Source organism: Oncorhynchus keta, chromosome 30 (genome assembly GCF_023373465.1).
Source record: "Oncorhynchus keta strain PuntledgeMale-10-30-2019 chromosome 30, Oket_V2, whole genome shotgun sequence".
Classification (NCBI taxonomy): Eukaryota; Metazoa; Chordata; class Actinopteri; order Salmoniformes; family Salmonidae; genus Oncorhynchus; species Oncorhynchus keta.
In genome coordinates, this window is record NC_068450.1 from 13,792,402 (window position 1) to 13,816,211 (window position 23,810).

At 46.9% G+C, this 23,810-nt stretch overlaps 1 protein-coding gene across 2 annotated transcripts in view; it reads right to left on the bottom strand.

Annotated features, from left to right (window-relative positions):
• Positions 1–23,810, bottom strand: part of LOC118376821 (FERM and PDZ domain-containing protein 3-like) — a 311,796-nt gene that overhangs the window by 34,024 nt on the left and 253,962 nt on the right. For both annotated transcript variants that reach the window (XM_052487744.1, XM_052487745.1), the window contains one exon: positions 7,367–7,471. In XM_052487744.1, coding sequence (XP_052343704.1) covers positions 7,367–7,471 — 105 coding nt within the window. The remainder of the gene's footprint in view (positions 1–7,366; positions 7,472–23,810) is intronic.

Below are 23,810 nucleotides of genomic sequence, written 5' to 3' on the forward strand. Positions count from 1 at the left end.
CACACATACAGACAGGGACATACACGGACACACCAATACAGACACACACACACATACACGGACACACACACATGTGGGGGACACAATAGAGAACTACACACATACACGGACACACACACACACACATACACGGACACACACACACATACACGGACACACACATACACGGACACACACACATACACGCAAGTAAATAGTGCCATACATGCATTGAAACATATTAATTTGCATTGAAACATATTAATTTGCATTGAAACATATTCACTTTGCTTTGCTGTTATAATTTTTGTTTTCCTTGATGTCTTTAGTTTTTTTGCATTGTTTTTCTTTGTCTTTAATCTGTTGGGGGCATTGAGGGAATGAGGGGGGGGCACTTGTGGGGGATAGGGGGGTCTTTGGGGAATATTCAGTTATTCTATGGGGAGGGTGAGTGGAGCTGGAGGCAGAGGGAGGGAGGTGAGGGGAGCAGGAGGCAGGGGGAGGGAGGGAGGGGGTGGAGCGATTGGTATAGATCAGACCAATAGGGGCGGCAGAGCTTTTAATCATGTCTATCCGCCTCCTGTGATCAGAGGTTGGGAGTGGGGATTGATTGGTTTGGAATAGGGCAGACCAATAACCTGAGCACTATTTATGGAATAGGGAAAGAGATGTTAGGGGCCAATAGAGACTACATCACTATGGAATAGGGGCCAAAATACTATGTAGGGAATAGGGGCCAATAGAGCACTATGTGGGGAATAGGGGCCAATAGAGCACTATGTAGGGAATAGGGGCCAATAGAGCACTATGTAGGGAATAGGGGCCAATAGAGAACTATGCAGGGAATAGGGGCCAATAGAGCACTATGCAGGGAATAGGGGCCAATAGAGCACTATGTAGGGAATAGGGGCCAATAGAGCACTATGTAGGGAATAGGGGCCAATAGAGCACTATGCAGGGAATAGGGGCCAATAGAGAACTATGTGGGGAATAGGGGCCAATAGAGCACTATGCAGGGAATAGGGGCCAATAGAGCACTATGTAGGGAATAGGGGCCAATAGAGCACTATGTGGGGAATAGGGGCCAATAGAGCACTATGTATGGAATAGGGGCCAATAGAGAACTATGCAGGGAATAGGGGCCAATAGAGCACTATGTAGGGAATAGGGGCCAATAGAGCACTATGTAGGGAATAGGGGCCAATAGAGCACTATGTGGGGAATAGGGGCCAATAGAGCACTATGTACGGAATAGGGGCCAATAGAGCACTATGTGGGGAATAGGGGCCAATAGAGCACTATGTAGGGAATAGGGGCCAATAGAGCACTATGTGGGGAATAGGGGCCAATAGAGCACTATGTAGGGAATAGGGGCCAATAGAGCACTATGTGGGGAATAGGGGCCAATAGAGCACTATGTAGGGAATAGGGGACAATAGAGCACTATGTGGGGAATAGGGGCCAATAGAGCACTATGCATGGAATAGGGGCCAATAGAGCACTATGTACGGAATAGGGGACAATAGAGCACTATGTGGGGAATAGGGGCCAATAGAGCACTATGCATGGAATAGGGGCCAATAGAGCACTATGTAGGGAATAGGGGCCAATAGAGCACTATGTGGGGAATAGGGGCCAATAGAGCACTATGCATGGAATAGGGGCCAATAGAGCACTATGTAGGGAATAGGGGCCAATAGAGCACTATGTAGGGAATAGGGGCCAATAGAGCACTATGTAGGGAATAGGGGCCAATAGAGCACTATGTAGGGAATAGGGGCCAATAGAGCACTATGTAGGGAATAGGGGCCAATAGAGCACTATGCAGGGAATAGGAGCCAATATAGCACTATGCAGGGAATAGGGGCCAATAGAACACTATGTAGGGAATAGGGTGTCATTTTGGAGGCAGACCCTGCACTGCTCTGCTCCATGCTCGGCTCACACAGCACAGCCTGTTATGCTAAATTCAACCTTTACGTCTGCCACCATCATCCTCCTCGGGTCTCAGAGAGAGGCCACGTGGACTAGGAGGAATTCTAAACTACAACACTGTTGGCTCCAGGTAGAACCCTTTGGGGAAAGGTTTTATATGGAACCCAAAAGGGTTCTACCTGGAACCAAAAGGGTTCATGCTCTTCCAATGGGACGCATACGGAAAAAATGTAAGCTCCCAGTATGCAATTCCTATGGCTTCCACTGGGTGTCAGTAGTCTTTTTTCAAGGCACAGACTTAGAAATTTGTGTATGCGCCCGAGGCTAAGAGGACACGCACCTGTTAATATCGTGTGCCTATTGAACATACTTCTTTCTGTATGAAATATTATAGTTGAATTACATTTTAGGGTATCTGAGGATCAAATAGAAATGTATTTTGACTTGTTTTAATAAAGTTTAGTAGTAGCTTTTTGGATTCATTTCACTGCATGTCGAATGAGTGGATTACTCAAATTGATGCCGCCAACTAAACAGACTTTTTGAGATATGAAGTTTTTTATCTAACAAAACGACACTACATGTTATAGCTGGGATTATTCAAAAAGTATGTGAATATTTCATTATTTTTTGTGAATTTATGAAACCTGTGCAGGAGGAAAAATATTTTGATGTGGGGCGCCATCCTCAAATAATTGCATGGCATGCTTTCGCTGTTAAGCCTACTGTAAATCGACAGTGCAGTTAGATTAACAAGAATTTAAGCTTTTAACCGATGTAAGACACTTGTATGTACCTAAATGTTTAATATCCATAATTTTTATGATTATTTATTTGAATTGCAGGCCCTCCAGTTTCACCGGAAGTTGTCCCACTAGCTGTTTTAATTAAAACCTCTTAGGGTTAGGGGCAGTGTTCGGAAGTTTAGATAAATGAGGTGCCCAAAGTAAACGGCCTATTACTCAGGCCCAGAAGCTAGGATATGCATAAAATTGGTAGCATTGGATAAACACTCTGAAGTTTCTAAAACTGTTAAAATAATGTCTGTGAGTGTAACAGAACTGATATTGCAGGTGAAAACTTGAGGAAAATCCATCCAGAATTTTTTGGGGAGGTCACTGTCCATTTCAACGCTTGTCTATGGGATATACAAATAAATAGCTCCCAGATTGCAGTTCCTATGGCTTCCACTAGATGTCAACAGTCTTTAGAAAGGGTTTCAGGCTTGTTTTTTGATGAATTAGTAGTTGTAGTTTTTCAAGGTGGCTCTCATTTTGATGGTAGTCTTGTGGAGTGCGTGGATGAGGGCGCACACCTCATTATTTATCTCTGGTATTGAACATGCTACATTCTGTCTTAAATTTGATTGTTTATTTACATATTAGGGTACATGAGAATTGATTAGAAACGTTGTTTGACTTGTTTGGATGAAGTTTATTGGTAACTTTTGGGATTCCTTTGTATGCATGTTGAACTAGTGGAACGGGTGGATTACTGAATCAAACCCGCCAAGAAACTGACTTTGAACGGACAATAAACATACTTTTTTGACCATTTGTTGTGTAGCTGGAACCCTTGAGATTGCAAACAGAGGAAGGTCTTCAAAGGTAAGTGATTTATTTTATCGCTATTTCTGACTTTTGTGACGCCTCTGCTGGTTTTGAAAATGTTTTTAATGCTTTTCTATGCGGGGCACTGTTCTCAGATAATCGCATGGTCTGCTTTCGCCTTAAATCCTTTTTGATATCTGACAAAGCGGCTGGATTAACAAGAAGTTAAGCTTTTAAATGATGTAGGACACTTGTATGTTCATGACTGTTTAATATTACAATTTTGTAATTTGAATTTGGCGCGCTCCAGCTTCCCGGTAGCTCCCAAGTAATTCTCCCCAGTATCTCTCCCGTTAACTCCCAAGTAACTCTCCCCAGTATCTCTCCCGTTAGCTCCCAAGTAACTCTCACCAGTGTCTCGCCCGTTAGTTCCCAAGTAACTCTCCCATTAGCTCCCAAGTAACTCTCACCAGTATCTCTCCCATTATCTCCAAAGTAACTCTCCCCAGTATCTCTCCCGTTAGCTCCCAAGTAACTCTCACCAGTGTCGCTCCCGTTAGCTCCCAAGTAACTCTCCCCAGTATCTCTCCCGTTAGTTCCCAAGTAACTCTCCCCAGTATCTCTCCCGTTAGGTCCCAAGTAACTCTCCCGTTAGCTCCCAAGTAACTCTCCCCAGTATCTCTCCCGTTAGCTCCCAAGTAACTCTCCCCGGTATCTCTCCCGTTAGCTCCCAAGTAACTCTCACCAGTGTCTCGCCCGTTAGTTCCCAAGTAACTCTCCCATTAGCTCCCAAGTAACTCTCCCCAGTATCTCTCCCATTATCTCCCAAGTAACTCTCTCCAGTATCTCTCCCGTTAGCTCCCAAGTAACTCTCAGCAGTGTCTCTCCCGTTTGCTCCCAAGTAACTCTCCCCAGTATCTCTCCCGTTAGTTCCCAAGTAACTCCTCCCAGTATCTCTCCCGTTAGGTCCCAAGTAACTCTCCCGTTAGCTCCCAAGTAACTCTCCCCAGTATCTCTCCCGTTAGCTCCCAAGTAACTCTCCCCAGTATCTCTCCCGTTAGTTCCCCAGTATCTCTCCCGTTAGCTCCCAAGTAACTCTCCCCAGTAACTCTCCCGTTAGCTCCCCAGTAACTCTCCCCAGTATCTCTCCCGGTAGCTCCCAAGTAACTCTCACCTGCCCGGTTATCTCTCCTGTTAGCTACCCAGTAACTCTCCCATTAGCTGCCCAGTTATCTATCCCGTTATCTCTCCTGTTAGCTCCCTGGTAACTCTCCTGATAGCTCCCTGGTAACTCTCCCTTTAGCTCCCCAGTTATCTCTCCCGTTAGCTCCCTGGTAACTCCCTGGTAACAGGCAGCTGGTAATCGTTGCCTCTAATTGGGGATCATATTTAGGGAGCCCAATCTCCCACCTGCTTTGTGGGATATTGTTTGTGTTAGTGTGTTTGGGCACTACGTCTTCACATTCTTTGTAAGTTTTGTTGTTTTGTTTCTAGTTTCACTTTGTATTAAAAAGATGTGGAACTCAATGCACGCTGCGCCTTGGTCCGCTCATTTTGAAGTTTGTGACACCCGTTAGCTCCCCAGTTATCTCTCCCGTTAGCTCCCTGGTAACTCTCCTGTTAGTTCCCTGGTTACCTCTCCTGTTAGCTTCCCAGTTCTCTCCCATCAGCTCCCCGGTTATCTCTCCCGTTAGCTTCCCAGTTCTCTCCCATCAGCTCCCCGGTTATCTTTTCCTTTAACAGAATCAAAGGGTGTAGGGGGCAGCATTTTCACTTTGGATGAATTGCGTGCCCATAGTAAACTGCCTCCCACTCTGTCTCAGATGCTAATATATGCATATTATTATTACTATTGGATAGAAAACACTCTGACGTTTCTAAAACTGTTTGAATTATGTCTGTGAGTATAACAGAACTCATAGGGTAGGCAAACTTCCAAACAGGAAGTGGAAATTCTGGGGCTGGTTGATTTTCAACTCATCGCCTATTCACATCCAAATAAGATATGGATCTGTTCACATGTCCTACGCCTTCCACTAGATGTCAACAGTCAGTAGAACGTGGAATGAAGCCTCTAGTGTGATGTGGGACCGGATGGCAGCTATTTGAGTCACTGGTCTGGCAGAATGCCAGTTCCTGGTTACGCGCAGTAGTCATTATATCGCCTTGCGTTCCATTACTCTGTAGACAAAAACGAATGCTCCGGTTCGAACGTTATTGCATCTATATGATAATAACATCCTGAAGATTGATTCTCTACTTAGTTTGAACAGTTTATTCGACCTGGAATATACATTTTTTAAGTTTTCGTCCGAGTTCGCCTGGACCAGCGCCAGCTTTTGGACATGTGAACTAAACCTGCTAGCAAAAGTAGCTAATTGGACACTGGTAATGGACATTATGGAACAAAACAACAATTTCTTGCAGAACTTAGATTCCTTGCACTGAATTCTGATGAAAGATCATCAAAGGTAAGGGAATATTTATGATCTAATTTCGTATTTCTGTTGACTCCAACATGGAGGAGAAATATATTTACGTCTGAGCACCGTCTCAGATTATTGCAAGGTAGGCTTATTTTGTAACGTTTAAAAAAAATCTGACACAGCGGTTGCATTAAGAACCAGTGTATCTTTAATTAAATGTAAAACATGTATCGTTCGTCAAAGTTTATGATGACTATTTCTGTTATCTGATGTAGCTCTCTGTAATTACTCCAAATATTTTGGAGGCATTTCTGAACATGGCGCCAATGTAAACCGAGATTTGTGGATATAAATATGCATATTATCAAACAAAACATAAATGTATTGTGTAACATGATGTCATATGAGTGTCATCTGATGAAGATTATCAAAGGTTAGTGATTAATTTTATCTCTAATTCTGCTTTTGTTACTCTATCTTTGGCTGGGAAAAATGGCTGTGTGTTTTTTGGGATTTGGTGGTGTTTTCGCTGTAAAACATTTAAAAATCGGACACGATGGGTAGATTAACAAGATGTTTATTTTTCATTGCTCTATTGGACTTGTTAATGTGTGAAAATTAAATATTTCAAAATATTTTTGAATTTCCTGCGCTGTCTTTTCAGCGGAATGTTGAGGGGGTTCCGTTAGCGGAACCTGTGTCCTAGACAGGTTTAAGCCTAATGTGTTATTAATAAATTGCTTAACAGTTGCCAATAGGAACAGTGAGAGGTAAACTCGTTGGCTTACCTGTGGAGCCAACCCCTCTGGGCTTCGAGAAGAGGACTCAGATCTGCATCCCAAATGGTCATCTATTATCTATATAGTGCACTACTTTTGACCTGGGCCCTATTATAGTGTACTAATATTGACCAGGGCCCATAGGGCTCTGGTCAGAAGTAGTACACTATGTAGGGAATAGAGTGCCATTTGGGACACATTTACTCAGAGCTCCGTGGCAGTAGGAAGAGGGCCTTCACAGCCTAGCAGGGACTTCACATGTCTGCTGTCAGCCAGCCTAACACTGTAACGCTGCTGCAGCTGAATTCAAAATGTGCCCAATGTTTAACAAACATCTTAGAGGTGCAACCTGTGCTCTACCAGAGAGAGGGGACATCGATCTGGAGGAGAACAATTTATAATCAAAAAGCTGCACTTTGTTGGACCCAAGGCTGTTTTGTATGGTGCAGGTAGTCAGCTACCCAAAGAGGAAGAGGATGTTCAGCCATGTTTAATCAGCCAGGAGACAGGCACAGGCCCAGGGTAAAGAGAGAATAAATACAGAACTTTTTAGAGAGAAGTGGAGAAAGAGTGAGTAGTGAGAGAAATTGTGTTAGAGAAAAATGGAGAGTGTGAGAGAGAATTAGACTGAGAAAGCAAGAATGACTGAGAGGGAGACACAAATGGAGAGAGAGAGAGATAGGAAGACTATACTTACTGAGTCTGGGTCACTGAAGGACACTTGCTCTGAAAAACGCACTTTGGGCGGGTTAGTTCTCAGATGGGCCTTCTTAGCTGCACTTATGAAGGCTGACTTAGGTGACTGGAAGAGAGGAGAGGAAGAGAAACAGGTGACTGGAAGAGAGGAGAGGAACGAGGAGAAGAACGAGGTGACTGGAAGAGAGGAGAGGAAAGAGGAGAAACAGGTGACTGGAAGAGAGGAGAGGAAGAGAAACAGGTGACTGGAAGAGAGGAGAGGAATGAGGAGGAGAAACAGGTGACTGGAAGAGAGGAGAGGAATGAGGAGGAGAAACAGGTGACTGGAAGAGAGGAGAGGAAGAGAAACAGGTGACTGGAATAGAGGAGAAGAATGAGGAGGAGAAACAGGTGACTGGATGAGAGGAGAGGAATGAGGAGGAGAAACAGGTGACTGGAAGAGAGAAAAGAGGAGGAGAAACAGGTGACTGGAAGAGAGGAGAGGAAGAGAAACAGGTGACTGGAAGAGAGGAGAGGAATGAGGAAGAGAAACAGGTGACTGGAAGAGAGAAAAGAGGAGGAGAAACAGGTGACTGGAAGAGAGGAGAGGAACGAGGTGGAGAAACAGGTGACTGGAAGAGAGGAAAGGAACGAGGTGGAGAAACAGGTGACTGGAAGAGAGGAGAGGAAAGAGGAGAAACAGGTAACTGGAAGAGAGGAGAGGAAGAGAAACAGGTGACTGGAAGAGAGGAGAGGAACGAGGAGGAGAAACAGGTGACTGGAAGAGAGGAGAGGAAGAGAAACAGGTGACTGGAAGAGAGGAGAGGAACGAGGTGGAGAAACAGGTGACTGGAAGAGAGAAAAGAGGAGGAGAAACAGGTGACTGGAAGAGAGAAAAGAGGAGGAGAAACAGGTGACTGGAAGAGAGGAAGAGAAACAGGTGACTGGTAGAGAGGAAAGAGGAAGAGAAACAGGTGACTGGAAGAGAGGAGAGGAAGAGAAACAGGTGACTGGAAGAGAGGAGAGGAACGAGGGGGCAAAACAGGTGACTGGAAGAGAGAAAAGAGGAGGAGAAACAGGTGACTGGAAGAGAGGAGAGGAACGAGGAGGAGAAACAGGTGACTGGAAGAGAGGAGAGGAAAGAGGAGGAGAAACAGGTGACTGGAAGAGAGGAAAGAGGTGGAGAAACAGGTGACTGGAAGAGAGGAACGAGGTGGAGAAACAGGTGACTGGAAGAGAGGAGAGGAAGAGAAACAGGTGACTGGATGAGAGGAAAGAGGAGGAGAAACAGGTGACTGGAAGAGAGGAACGAGGTGGAGAAACAGGTGACTGGAAGAGAGGAGAGGAACGAGGAGGAGAAACAGGTGACTGGAAGAGAGGAACGAGGTGGAGAAACAGGTGACTGGAAGAGAGGAACGAGGTGGAGAAACAGGTGACTGGAAGAGAGGAAAGAAGAAGAGAAACAGGTGACTGGAAGAGAGGAAAGAGGAGAATAAACAGGTCACTGGAAGAGAGGAAAGAGGAGAAGAAACAGGTCACTGGAAGAGAAGAGAGGAAAGAGGTGGAGAAACAGGTGACTGGAAGAGAGGAGAGGAACGAGGAGGAGTAACAGGTGACTGGAAGAGAGGAGAGGAAAGAGGAGGAGAAACAGGTGACTGGAAGAGAGGAACGAGGAAGAGAAACAGGTGACTGGAAGAGGAAAGGAAGAGAAACAGGTGACTGGAAGAGAGGAGAGGAACGAGGAGGAGAAACAGGTGACTGGAAGAGAGAAAAGAGGAGGAGAAACAGGTGACTGGAAGAGAGGAGAGGAAGAGAAACAGGTGACTGGAAGAGAGGAGAGGAACGAGGAGGAGAAACAGGTGACTGGAAGAGAGGAGAGGAAAGAGGAGGAGAAACAGGTGACTGGAAGAGAGGAAAGAAGAAGAGAAACAGGTGACTGGAAGAGAGGAGAGGAAAGAGGAGGAGAAACAGATGACTGGAAGAGAGGAAAGAGGAGGAGAAACAGGTGACTGGAAGAGAGGAGAGGAAAGAGGAGGAGAAACAGGTGACTGGAAGAGAGGAGAGGAAAGAGGAGGAGAAACAGGTGACTGGAAGAGAGGAGAGGAACGAGGTGGAGAAACAGGTGACTGGAAGAGAGAAAAGAGGAGGAGAAACAGGTGACTGGAAGAGAGAAAAGAGGAGGAGAAACAGGTGACTGGAAGAGAGGAAGAGAAACAGGTGACTGGTAGAGAGGAAAGAGGAAGAGAAACAGGTGACTGGAAGAGAGGAGAGGAAGAGAAACAGGTGACTGGAAGAGAGGAGAGGAACGAGGGAGAAACAGGTGACTGGAAGAGAGAAAAGAGGAGGAGAAACAGGTGACTGGAAGAGAGGAGAGGAATGAGGAGGAGAAACAGGTGACTGGAAGAGAGGAGAGGAAAGAGGAGGAGAAACAGGTGACTGGAAGAGAGGAAAGAAGAAGAGAAACAGGTGACTGGAAGAGAGGAGAGGAAAGAGGAGAAACAGGTGACTGGAAGAGAGGAGAGGAAGAGAAACAGGTGACTGGATGAGAGGAAAGAGGAGGAGAAACAGGTAACTGGAAGAGAGGAACGAGGTGGAGAAACAGGTGACTGGAAGAGAGGAACGAGGTGGAGAAACAGGTGACTGGAAGAGAGGAACGAGGTGGAGAAACAGGTGACTGGAAGAGAGGAACGAGGAGGAGAAACAGGTGACTGGAAGAGAGAAGAGGAAAGAGGAGAATAAACAGGTCACTGGAAGAGAGGAAAGAGGAGAAGAAACAGGTCACTGGAAGAGAAGAGAGGAAAGAGGTGGAGAAACAGGTGACTGGAAGAGAGGAGAGGAACGAGGAGGAAACAGGTGACTGGAAGAGAGGAGAGGAAAGAGAAGGAGAAACAGGTGACTGGAAGAGAGGAACGAGGAAGAGAAACAGGTGACTGGAAGAGGAAAGGAAGAGAAACAGGTGACTGGAAGAGAGGAGAGGAACGAGGAGGAGAAACAGGTGACTGGAAGAGAGAAAAGAGGAGGAGAAACAGGTGACTGGAAGAGAGGAGAGGAAGAGAAACAGGTGACTGGAAGAGAGAGAGGAACGAGGAGGAGAAACAGGTGACTGGAAGAGAGGAGAGGAAAGAGGAGGAGAAACAGGTGACTGGAAGAGAGGAACGAGGAGGACAAACAGATGACTGGAAGAGAGGAAAGAGGAGGAGAAACAGGTGACTGGAAGAGAGGAAAGAGGAGGAGAAACAGGTGACTGGAAGAGAGGAACGAGAGGAAGAAACAGGTGACTGGAAGAGAGGAAAGAGGAGGAGAAACAGGTGACTGGAAGAGAGGAAGAGAAACAGGTGACTGGAAGAGAGGAGAGGAACGAGGAGGAGAAACAGGTGACTGGAAGAGAGGAAAGAGGAAGAGAAACAAGTGACTGGAAGAGAGGAAAGAAGAAGAGAAACAGGTGACTGGACAAAGAAAAGAGGAGGAGAAACAGGTGACTGGAAGAGAGGAAGAGAAACAGGTGACTGGAAGAGAGGAGAGGAACGAGGAGGAGAAACAGATGACTGGAAGAGAGGAAATAGGAGGAGAAACAGGTGACTGGAAGAGAGGAAATAGGAGGAGAAACAGGTGACTGGAAGAGAGGAGAGGAAAGAGGAAGAGAAACAAGTGACTGGAAGAGAGGAGAGGAAGAGAAACAGGTGACTGGAAGAGAGGAGAGGAACGAGGGGGCGAAACAGGTGACTGGAAGAGAGAAAAGAGGAGGAGAAACAGGTGACTGAAGAGAGGAGAGGAATGGAGAAACAGGTGACTGGAAGAGAGGAACGAGGTGGAGAAACAGGTGACTGGAAGAGAGAAAAGAGGAGGAGAAACAGGTGACTGGAAGAGAGGAACGAGGTGGAGAAACAGGTGACTGGAAGAGAGGAACGAGGTGGAGAAACAGGTGACTGGAAGAGAGGAGAGGAACGAGGAGGAGAAACAGGTGACTGGAAGAGAGGAACGAGGTGGAGAAACAGGTGACTGGAAGAGAGGAACGAGGTGGAGAAACAGGTGACTGGAAGAGAGGAAAGAAGAAGAGAAACAGGTGACTGGAAGAGAGGAAAGAGGAGGAGAAACAGGTGACTGGAAGAGAGAAGAGGAAAGAGGTGGAGAAACAGGTGACTGGAAGAGAGGAGAGGAACGAGGAGGAGTAACAGGTGACTGGAAGAGAGGAGAGGAAAGAGGAGGAGAAACAGGTGACTGGAAGAGAGGAACGAGGAAGAGAAACAGGTGACTGGAAGAGAGGAAAGGAAGAGAAACAGGTGACTGGAAGAGAGGAGAGGAACGAGGAGGAGAAACAGGTGACTGGAAGAGAGGAGAGGAAAGAGGAGGAGAAACAGGTGACTGGAAGAGAGGAACGAGGAGGAGAAACAGGTGACTGGAAGAGAGGAAAGAAGAAGAGAAACAGGTGACTGGACAAGAGAAAAGAGGAGGAGAAACAGATGACTGGAAGAGAGGAAAGAGGAGGAGAAACAGGTGACTGGAAGAGAGGAAATAGGAGGAGAAACAGGTGACTGGAAGAGAGGAACAAGAGGGAGAAACAGGTGACTGGAAGAGAGGAAAGAGGTGGAAAAACAGATGACTGGAAGACAGGAGAGGAAAGAGGAGAAACAGGTGACTGGAAGAGAGGAAAGAGGTGGAGAAACAGGTGACTGGAAGAGAGGAGAGGAAAGAGGAGAAGAAACAGGTGACTGGAAGAGAGGAGAGGAACGAGGAGGAGAAACAGGTGACTGGAAGAGAGAAAAGAGGAGGAGAAACAGGTGACTGGAAGAGAGGAGAGGAAGAGAAACAGGTGACTGGAAGAGAGGAGAGGAAAGAGGAGGAGAAACAGGTGACTGGAAGAGAGGAGAGGAAAGAGGAGGAGAAACAGGTGACTGGAAGAGAGGAACGAGGAGGAGAAACAGGTGACTGGAAGAGAGGAAAGAAGAAGAGAAACAGGTGACTGGACAAGAGAAAAGAGGAGGAGAAACAGGTGACTGGAAGAGAGGAAAGAGGAGGAGAAACAGGTGACTGGAAGAGAGGAAAGAGGAGGAGAAACAGGTGACTGGAAGAGAGGAACGAGAGGGAGAAACAGGTGACTGGAAGAGAGGAAAGAGGAGGAGAAACAGGTGACTGGAAGAGAGGAAGAGAAACAGGTGACTGGAAGAGAGGAGAGGAACGAGGAGGAGAAACAGGTGACTGGAAGAGAGGAAAGAGGAAGAGAAACAAGTGACTGGAAGAGAGGAGAGGAACGAGGAGGAGTAACAGGTGACTGGAAGAGAGGAGAGGAAAGAGGAGGAGAAACAGGTGACTGGAAGAGAGGAACGAGGAAGAGAAACAGGTGACTGGAAGAGAGGAAAGGAAGAGAAACAGGTGACTGGAAGAGAGGAGAGGAACGAGGAGGAGAAACAGGTGACTGGAAGAGAGGAGAGGAAAGAGGAGGAGAAACAGGTGACTGGAAGAGAGGAAAGAGGAGGAGAAACAGGTGACTGGAAGAGAGGAAAGAAGAAGAGAAACAGGTGACTGGACAAGAGAAAAGAGGAGGAGAAACAGATGACTGGAAGAGAGGAAAGAGGAGGAGAAACAGGTGACTGGAAGAGAGGAAAGAGGAGGAGAAACAGGTGACTGGAAGAGAGGAACAAGAGGGAGAAACAGGTGACTGGAAGAGAGGAAAGAGGTGGAAAAACAGATGACTGGAAGACAGGAGAGGAAAGAGGAGAAACAGGTGACTGGAAGAGAGGAAAGAGGTGGAGAAACAGGTGACTGGAAGAGAGGAGAGGAAAGAGGAGAAGAAACAGGTGACTGGAAGAGAGGAGAGGAACGAGGAGGAGAAACAGGTGACTGGAAGAGAGAAAAGAGGAGGAGAAACAGGTGACTGGAAGAGAGGAGAGGAAGAGAAACAGGTGACTGGAAGAGAGAGAGAGGAACTGGAAGAGGAGGAGAAACAGGTGACTGGAAGAGAGGAGAGGAAAGAGGAGGAGAAACAGGTGACTGGAACAAGAGAGGAGGAGAAACAGGTGACTGGAAGAGAGGAAAGAAGAAGAGAAACAGGTGACTGGAAGAGAGAAAAGAGGAGGAGAAACAGGTGACTGGAAGAGAGGAACGAGAGAGGAGAAACAGGTGACTGGAAGAGAGGAAAGAGGAGGAGAAACAGGTGACTGGAAGAGAGGAACGAGAGGGAGAAACAGGTGACTGGAAGAGAGGAAAGAGGAGGAGAAAAGGTGACTGGAAGAGAGGAAGAGAAACAGGTGACTGGAAGAGAGGAGAGGAAAGAGGAGGAGAAACAGGTGACTGGAAGAGAGGAAAGAGGAAGAGAAACAAGTGACTGGAAGAGAGGAGAGGAAGAGAAACAGGTGACTGGAAGAGAGGAGAGGAACTGGAAGAGAGAAAAGAGGAGGAGAAACAGGTGACTGGAAGAGAGGAGAGGAATGAGGAGGAGAAACAGGTGACTGGAAGAGAGAAACAGGTGAAAGAGAAAGAAGAAGAGAAACAGGTGACTGAAAAGAGGTGGAGAAACAGGTGACTGGAAGAGAGGAGAGGAAGAGAAACAGGTGACTGGATGAGAGGAAAGAGGAGGAGAAACAGGTGACTGGAAGAGGAGGTGGAGAAACAGGTGACTGGAAGAGAGGAGAGGAACGAGGAGGAGAAACAGGTGACTGGAAGAGAGGAACGAGGTGGAGAAACAGGTGGAAGAGAGGAACGAGGTGGAGAAACAGGTGACTGGAAGAGAGGAAAGAAGAAGAGAAACAGGTGACTGGAAGAGAGAAAAGAGGAGGAGAAACAGGTGACTGGAAGAGAGAAAGGAAAGAGGGAGGAGAAACAGGTGACTGGAAGAGAGGAGAGGAAGAGGAGGAGAAACAGGTGACTGGAAGAGAGGAGAGGAAAGAGGAGGAGAAACAGGTGACTGGAAGAGAGAGAGAGAAAGAGGAAGAGAAACAGGTGACTGGAAGAGAGGAGAGGAACGAGGAGAGAAACAGGTGACTGGAAGAGAGGAGAGGAAAGAGGAGAAACAGGTGACTGGAAGAGAGGAACGAGGAGGAGAAACAGGTGACTGGAAGAGAGGAAAGAAGAAGAGAAACAGGTGACTGGACAAGAGAAGGAGGAGAAACAGATGACTGGAAGAGAGGAAAGAGGAGAGAAACAGGTGACTGGAAGAGAGAAAGAGGAGGAGAAACAGGTGACTGGAAGAGAGGAACGAGAGGGAGAAACAGGTGACTGGAAGAGAGGAAAGAGGAGGAGAAACAGGTGACTGGAAGACAGGAAGAGAGGGAGAAACAGGTGACTGGAAGAGAGGAAAGAGGAGGAGAAACAGGTGACTGAAAAGAGAGAGAAACAGGTGAGGAGAGGAGAAACAGGTGACTGGAAGAGAGGACAAAGAGGTGGAGAAACAGGTGACTGAAGAAGAGAGGAAAGAGGAGGAGAAACAGGTGACTGGAAGAGAGGAGAAACACTGGAAGAGAGGTGACTGGAAGAGAGAGAGGAAAGAGGAGGAGAAACAGGTGACTGGAAGAGAGAGGAGAGGAAAGAGGAGGAGAAACAGGTGACTGGAAGAGAGGAAAGAGGAGGAGAAACAGGTGACTGGAAGAGAGGAAGAGAAACAGGTGACTGGAAGAGAGGAGAGGAAGAGGAGGAGAAAAACAGGTGACTGGAAGAGAGGAGAGGAAAGAAGGAGAAACAGGTGACTGGAAGAGAGGAAGAGGAGGAGAAACAGGTGACTGGAAGAGAGGAAAGAAGAAGAGAAACAGGTGACTGGAAAGAGAAAAGAGGAGGAGAAACAGATGACTGGAAGAGAGGAAAGAGGAGGAGAAACAGGTGACTGGAAGAGAGGAAAGAGGAGGAGAAACAGGTGACTGGAAGAGAGGAAGAGGAGGAGAAACAGGTGACTGGAAGAGAGGAAAGAGGAGGAGAAACAGGTGACTGGAAGAGAGGAAAGAGGAGAAACAGGTGACTGGAAGAGAGGAGAGGAAAGAGGAGGAGACAGGTGAAACAGGTGACTGAAGAGAGGAAAGAGGAAGAGAAACAGGTGACTGGAAGAGAGGAGAGGAACGAGAGGAGGAGTAACAGGTGACTGGAAGAGAGGAGAGGAAAGAGGAGGAGAAACAGGTGACTGGAAGAGAGGAACGAGGAAGAGAAACAGGTGACTGGAAGAGAGGAAAGGAAGAGAAACAGGTGACTGGAAGAGAGGAGAGGAACGAGGAGGAGAAACAGGTGACTGGAAGAGAGGAGAGGAAAGAGGAGGAGAAACAGGTGACTGGAAGAGAGGAACGAGGAGGAGAAACAGGTGACTGGAAGAGAGGAAAGAAGAAGAGAAACAGGTGACTGGACAAGAGAAAAGAGGAGGAGAAACAGATGACTGGAAGAGAGGAAATAGGAGGAGAAACAGGTGACTGGAAGAGAGGAACAAGAGGGAGAAACAGGTGACTGGAAGAGAGGAAAGAGGTGGAAAACAGATGACTGGAAGACAGGAGAGGAAAGAGGAGAAACATGTGACTGGAAGAGAGGAAAGAGGAGGAGAAACAGGTGACTGAAGAGAGGAAAGAGAGGGAGAAACAGGTGACTGGAAGAGAGGAGAGGAAAGAGGAGGAGAAACAGGTGACTGGAAGAGAGGAACGAGGAGGAGAAACAGGTGACTGGAAGAGAGGAAAGAAGAAGAGAAACAGGTGACTGGACAAGAGAAAAGAGGAGGAGAAACAGATGACTGGAAGACAGGAGAGGAAAGAGGAGAAACAGGTGACTGGAAGAGAGGAAAGAGGAGGAGAAACAGGTGACTGGAAGAGAGGAAATAGGAGGAGAAACAGGTGACTGGAAGAGAGGAACAAGAGGGAGAAACAGGTGACTGGAAGAGAGGAAAGAGGTGGAAAAACAGATGACTGGAAGACAGGAGAGGAAAGAGGAGAAACAGGTGACTGGAAGAGAGGAAAGAGGTGGAGAAACAGGTGACTGGAAGAGAGGAAAGAGAGGGAGAAACAGGTGACTGGAAGAGAGGAGAGGAAAGAGGAGGAGAAACAGGTGACTGGAAGAAGAGAGGAACGAGGAGGAGAAACAGGTGACTGGAAGAGAGAAAAGAGGAGGAGAAACAGGTGACTGGAAGAGAGGAGAGGAAGAGAAAAGAGAAGAGAGGAGAGGAACGAGGAGGAGAAACAGGTGACTGGAAGAGAGAGAGGAAAGAGGAGGAGAAACAGGTGACTGGAAGAGAGGAACGAGGAGGAGAAACAGATGACTGGAAGAGAGGAAAGAGGAGGAGAAACAGGTGACTGGAAGAGAGGAAAGAGGAGGAGAAACAGGTGACTGGAAGAGAGGAGAGGTGGAGAAACAGGTGACTGGAAGAGAGGAAAGAAGAAGAGAAACAGGTGACTGGAAGAGAGGAACGAGGTGGAGAAACAGGTGACTGGAAGAGAGGAAAGAAGAAGAGAAACAGGTGACTGGAAGAGAGAAAGAGGAGGAGAAACAGGTGACTGAAGAGAGAAGAGGAAAGAGGAGAAGAAACAGGTCACTGGAAGAGAGGAGAGGAAAGAGGTGGAGAAACAGGTGACTGGAAGAGAGGAGGAACGAGGAGGAGTAACAGGTGACTGGAAGAGAGGAGAGGAAAGAGGAGGAGAAACAGGTGACTGGAAGAGAGGAACGAGGAAGAGAAACAGGTGACTGGAAGAGAGGAAAGGAAGAGAAACAGGTGACTGGAAGAGAGGAGAGGAACGAGGAGGAGAAACAGGTGACTGGAAGAGAGGAGAGGAAAGAGGAGGAGAAACAGGTGACTGGAAGAGAGGAACGAGGAGGAGAAACAGGTGACTGGAAGAGAGGAAAGAAGAAGAGAAACAGGTGACTGGACAAGAGAAAAGAGGAGGAGAAACAGATGACTGGAAGAGAGGAAAGAGGAGGAGAAACAGGTGACTGGAAGAGAGGAAATAGGAGGAGAAACAGGTGACTGGAAGAGAGGAACAAGAGGAGAAACAGGTGACTGGAAGAGAGGAAAGAGGTGGAAAAACAGATGACTGGAAGACAGGAGAGGAAAGAGGAGAAACAGGTGACTGGAAGAGAGGAAAGAGGTGGAGAAACAGGTGACTGGAAGAGAGGAAAAGAGGGAGAAACAGGTGACTGGAAGAGAGGAGAGGAAAGAGGAGAAGAAACAGGTGACTGGAGAGAGAGAGGAAAGAGGTGGAGAAACAGGTCACTGGAAGAGGAGAAACGAGGAGGAGAAACAGGTGACTGGAAGAGAGGAGAGGAAAGAGGAGAAGAAACAGGTGACTGGAAGAGAGGAGAGGAAAGAGGTGGAGAAACAGGTGACTGGAAGAGAGGAGAGGAACGAGGAGGAGAAACAGGTGACTGGAAGAGAGGAGAGGAAAGAGGAGAAGAAACAGGTGACTGGAAGAGAGGAGAGGAACGAGGAGGAGAAACAGGTGACTGGAAGAGAGAAAAGAGGAGGAGAAACAGGTGACTGGAAGAGAGGAGAGGAAGAGAAACAGGTGACTGGAAGAGGAGAGGAACGAGGAGGAGAAACAGGTGACTGGAAGAGAGGAGAGGAAAGAGGAGGAGAAACAGGTGACTGGAAGAGAGGAAGAGGAGGAGAAACAGGTGACTGGAAGAGAGGAAAGAAGAAGAGAAACAGGTGACTGGACAAGAGAAAAGAGGAGGAGAAACAGGTGACTGGAAGAGAGGAGAGAGGAGGAGAAACAGGTGACTGGAAGAGAGGAAAGAGGAGGAGAAACAGGTGACTGGAAGAGAGGAACGAGAGGGAGAAACAGGTGACTGGAAGAGAGGAAAGAGGAGGAGAAACAGGTGACTGGAAGAGAGGAACGAGAGGGAGAAACAGGTGACTGGAAGAGAGGAGAGGAAAGAGGAGAAGAAACAGGTGACTGGAAGAGAGGAAAGAGGAAGAGAAACAAGTGACTGGAAGAGAGAGAGGAACGAGGAGGAGAAACAGGTGACTGGAAGAGAGGAGAGGAAAGAGGAGGAGAAACAGGTGACTGGAAGAGAGGAACGAGGAAGAGAAACAGGTGACTGGAAGAGAGGAAAGGAAGAGAAACAGGTGACTGGAAGAGAGGAGAGGAAGAGGAGGAGAAACAGGTGACTGGAAGAGAGGAGAGGAAAGAGGAGGAGAAACAGGTGACTGGAAGAGAGGAACGAGGAGGAGAAACAGGTGACTGGAAGAGAGGAAAGAAGAAGAGAAACAGGTGACTGGACAAGAGAAAAGAGGAGGAGAAACAGATGACTGGAAGAGAGGAAAGAGGAGGAGAAACAGGTGACTGGAAGAGAGGGAGGAGGAGAAACAGGTGACTGGAAGAGAGGAACAAGAGGGAGAAACAGGTGACTGGAAGAGAGGAAAGAGGTGGAAAACAGATGACTGGAAGACAGGAGAGGAAAGAGGAGAAACATGTGACTGGAAGAGAGGAAAGAGGAGGAGAAACAGGTGACTGGAAGAGAGGAAAGAGAGGGAGAAACAGGTGACTGGAAGAGAGGAGAGGAAAGAGGAGAAGAAACAGGTGACTGGAAGAGAGGAGAGGAAGAGGAGGAGAAACAGGTGACTGGAAGAGAGAAAAGAGGAGGAGAAACAGGTGACTGGAAGAGAGGAGAGGAAGAGAAACAGGTGACTGGAAGAGAGGAGAGGAACGAGGAGGAGAAACAGGTGACTGGAAGAGAGAGAGGAAAGAGGAGGAGAAACAGGTGACTGGAAGAGAGGAAAGAGGAGGAGAAACAGGTGACTGGAAGAGAGGAAAGAAGAAGAGAAACAGGTGACTGGACAAGAGAAAAGAGGAGGAGAAACAGATGACTGGAAGAGAGGAAAGAGGAGGAGAAACAGGTGACTGGAAAGAGGAGGAGAAACAGGTGACTGGAAGAGAGGAACGAGAGGAGAAACAGGTGACTGGAAGAGAGGAAAGAGGAGGAGAAACAGGTGACTGGAAGAGAGGAAGAGAAACAGGTGACTGGAAGAGAGGAGAGGAACGAGGAGGAGAAACAGGTGACTGGAAGAGAGGAAAGAGGAAGAGAAACAAGTGACTGGAAGAGAGGAGAGGAAGAGAAACAGGTGACTGGAAGAGAGGAGAGGAACGAGGGGGCGAAACAGGTGACTGGAAGAGAGAAAAGAGGAGGAGAAACAGGTGACTGGAAGAGAGGAGAGGAATGAGGAGGAGAAACAGGTGACTGGAAGAGAGGAGAGGAAAGAGGAGGAGAAACAGGTGACTGGAAGAGAGGAAAGAAGAAGAGAAACAGGTGACTGGAAGAGAGAAAAGAGGTGGAGAAACAGGTGACTGGAAGAGAGGAGAGGAAGAGAAACAGGTGACTGGATGAGAGGAAAGAGGAGGAGAAACAGGTGACTGGAAGAAGGAACAGGTGGAGAAACAGGTGACTGGAAGAACGAGGAGGAGAAACAGGTGACTGGAAGAGAGGAAAGAAGAAGAGAAACAGGTGACTGGAAGAGAGAAAAGAGGAGGAGAAACAGGTGACTGGAAGAGAGAAGAGGAAAGAGGAGAAGAAACACGTCACTGGAAGAGAGGAGAGGAAAGAGGTGGAGAAACAGGTGACTGGAAGAGAGGAGAGGAACGAGGAGGAGTAACAGGTGACTGGAAGAGAGGAGAGGAAAGAGGAGGAGAAACAGGTGACTGGAAGAGAGGAACGAGGAGAAGAGAAACAGGTGACTGGAAGAGAGGAAAGGAAGAGAAACAGGTGACTGGAAGAGAGGAGAGGAAGAGGAGGAGAAACAGGTGACTGGAAGAGAGGAGGAAAGAGGAGGAGAAACAGGTGACTGGAAGAGAGGAACGAGGAGGAGAAACAGGTGACTGGAAGAGAGGAAAGAAGAAGAGAAACAGGTGACTGGACAAGAGAAAAGAGGAGGAGAAACAGATGACTGGAAGAGAGGAAAGAGGAGGAGAAACAGGTGACTGGAAGAGAGGAAATAGGAGGAGAAACAGGTGACTGGAAGAGAGGAAAGAAGAAGAGAAACAGGTGACTGGACAAGAGAAAAGAGGAGGAGAAACAGATGACTGGAAGAGAGGAAATAGGAGGAGAAACAGGTGACTGGAAGAGAGGAACGAGAGGGAGAAACAGGTGACTGGAAGAGAGGAAAGAGGTGGAAAAACAGATGACTGGAAGACAGGAGAGGAAAGAGGAGAAACAGGTGACTGGAAGAGAGGAAAGAGGAGGAGAAACAGGTGACTGGAAGAGAGGAAAGAGAGGGAGAAACAGGTGACTGGAAGAGAGGAGAGGAAAGAGGAGAAGAAACAGGTGACTGGAAGAGAGGAGAGGAAAGAGGTGGAGAAACAGGTCACTGGAAGAGAGGAGAGGAACGAGGAGGAGAAACAGGTGACTGGAAGAGAGGAGAGGAAAGAGGAGAAGAAACAGGTGACTGGAAGAGAGGAGAGGAAAGAGGTGGAGAAACAGGTCACTGGAAGAGAGGAGAGGAACGAGGAGGAGAAACAGATGACTGGAAGAGAGGAGAGGAAAGAGGAGAAGAAACAGGTGACTGGAAGAGAGGAACGAGAGGGAGAAACAGGTCACTGGAAGAGAGGAAAGAGAGGGAGAAACAACATCGCAGTACATCTCCATAGCTTATAAGACATTTAGGGTTTATTCATTGAATTAATAATAAAATTAAACAAATTAGAAAAGTTTTCATTTGAAACCATTAAGTTATGTTTGGCAAAAACGAGATGTAGTTAGATGTTTAAATAATTAGGACGTTTTACATTAATGTTTAATTACATGCCTGGGTGAGCCTGTAAGTCTGTAATTACAAAGGCAACAAAATAACTGATACGTGTTTGTGCACAAAACAGTGCTTTTGAAACAGACTGTTGACGCAAGACATTCTAGCAGTGTCCATGTAACCTATAAAGGTGATTTTGTTGAGTAGCACTGCACACTAAACAAATGAGCCTTCTTTGGGAAGGGTGATGGTTCTATGTGGAACCATACAGACCTAAAGAACCCTTTGAGCCCAATGGTTCTTTGCATTTCAAAAAAGGGTTAGTTCTGCTTTTAGTGATAATTCAAATGTACGCAGTGGAGAAAAGTACTTCAGTAAAAACACTTTAAAGTATCACCCATGTTTTTTTGTGGGGGTGGGGGGGGTATCTGCATTTTACTTTACTATTTATATTTTTGACAACTTTTACTTCACTACATTCCAAAAGACAATAATTTCACTCCATACATTTCCCTGAAAACCAAAAGTACTCAGTACATTTTGAATGCTTAGCAGGACAGGTTCAATTCACGGTCCAATTCACACCCTTATCAAGAGAACAATCCCAGTCATCTCCTCTGCCTCTGAACTGGTGGACTCACTAAACAGAGAACATCCCAGTCATCTCTACTGCCTCTGATCTGGTGGACTCACTAAACAGAGAACATCCCAGTCATCTCTTCTGTCTCTGATCTGGTGGACTCACTAAAGAGAGAACATCCCCGGTCATCTCTACTGCCTCTGACCTGGTGGACTCACTAAACAGAGAACATCCTCGGTCATCTCTACTGCCTCTGATCTGGTGGACTCACTAAACAGAGAACATCCCCAGTCATCTCTACTGCCTCTGACCTGGTGGACTCACTAAACAGAGAACATCCTCGGTCATCTCTACTGCCTCTGATCTGGTGGACTCACTAAACAGAGAACATCCCCAGTCATCTCTACTGCCTCTGATCTGGTGGATTCACTAAACAGAGAACATCCCCAGTCATCTTTCTGCCTCTGTTCTGGTGGACTCACTAAACAGAGAACATCCCCAGTCATCTCTACTGCCTTTGATCTGGTGGACTCACTAAACAGAGAACATCCCCAGTCATCTCCTCTGCCTCTGATCTGATAGACTCACTAAACAGAGAACATCCCCAGTCATCTCTACTGCTTCTGATCTGGTGGACTCACTAAACAGAGAACATCCCCAGTCATCTCTACTGCCTCTGATCTGATAGACTCACTAAACAGAGAACATCCCCAGTCATCTCTACTGCTTATGATCTGGTGGACTCACTAAACAGAGAACATCCTCAGTCATCTCTACTGCCTCTGATCTGGTGGACTCACTATACAGAGAACATCCCCAGTCATCTCTACTGCCTCTGACCTGGTGGACTCACTTAACAGAGAACATCCTCGGTCATCTCTACTGCCTCTGACCTGGTGGACTCACTAAACAGAGAACATCCTCGGTCATCTCTACTGCCTCTGACCTGGTGGACTCACTAAACAGAGAACATCCTCGGTCATCTCTACTGCCTCTGATCTGGTGGACTCACTAAACAGAGAACATCCCCAGTCATCTCTACTGCCTCTGATCTGGTGGACTCACTAAACAGAGAACATCCCCGGTCATCTTTCTGCCTCTGATCTGGTGGACTCACTAAACAGAGAACATCCCCAGTCATCTCTACTGCCTCTGATCTGGTGGACTCACTAAACAGAGAACATCCCCAGTCATCTCTACTGCCTCTGATCTGGTGGACTCACTAAACAGAGAACATCCCCAGTCATCTTTCTGCCTCTGTTCTGGTGGACTCACTAAACAGAGAACATCCCCAGTCATCTCTACTGCCTCTGATCTGGTGGACTTACTAAACAGAGCACATCCCCAGTCATCTCCTCTGCCTCTGATCTGATAGACTCACTAAACAGAGAACATCCCCAGTCATCTCTACTGCTTCTGATCTGGTGGACTCACTAAACAGAGAGCATCCCCGGTCATCTTTCTGCCTCTGATCTGGTGGACTCACTAAACAGAGAACATCCCCAGTCATCTCCTCTGCCTCTGATCTGATAGACTCACTAAACAGAGAACATCCCCAGTCATCTCTACTGCTTCTGATCTGGTGGACTCACTAAACAGAGAGCATCCCCGGTGTCGTGTCTTTGGCTATGCCGGATTAAGTGATATGACATGCTATTCTATAAAATATTAATAGGAAATATTAATATTACCTGATTGACCTAATCATGTAAATGTAATTAACTAGAGAGTCGGGGCACCACAAAATAATATTTATTGAGCTGTTATCTTCCGAATAAACTCTTAAAGACCTAGTAATATTTTACATCAATAGCAGTCAATATTAATCGTCACCTTAATTCAGTCTCATCTGATAGTTGTAAATTCTTAGTTATCTTCACGAACCCTGGCTAACAAGTTGAATCAGCAATACAAAATTGGGTTCAATTATTTATTTGCGAAATACCTAATTAATCACACAGAATTACATATACACAGAATGAATTATACCTTGATTATAAATTACGTCATAAAGGAAAACGTCCCTAGGGGGCGGAACAGATATGATGGCTGGTTACACAAAAGAAAGGGGTCTGGGTTTGAGTGAAAGAGCGGGAAGACTAAGGGACAAAGGGAGAAGCTTTGCTATCGTAAATACAGTGTCTTTTGCATTCTAAAATTAGCCCATTTGGAAAAGGAACATGCAATAAATATTTACTCTGAGCTGCACTTCGGTAGGTTGGTGGTAGATGGAAGGCCGTGTTGCAAAACCGA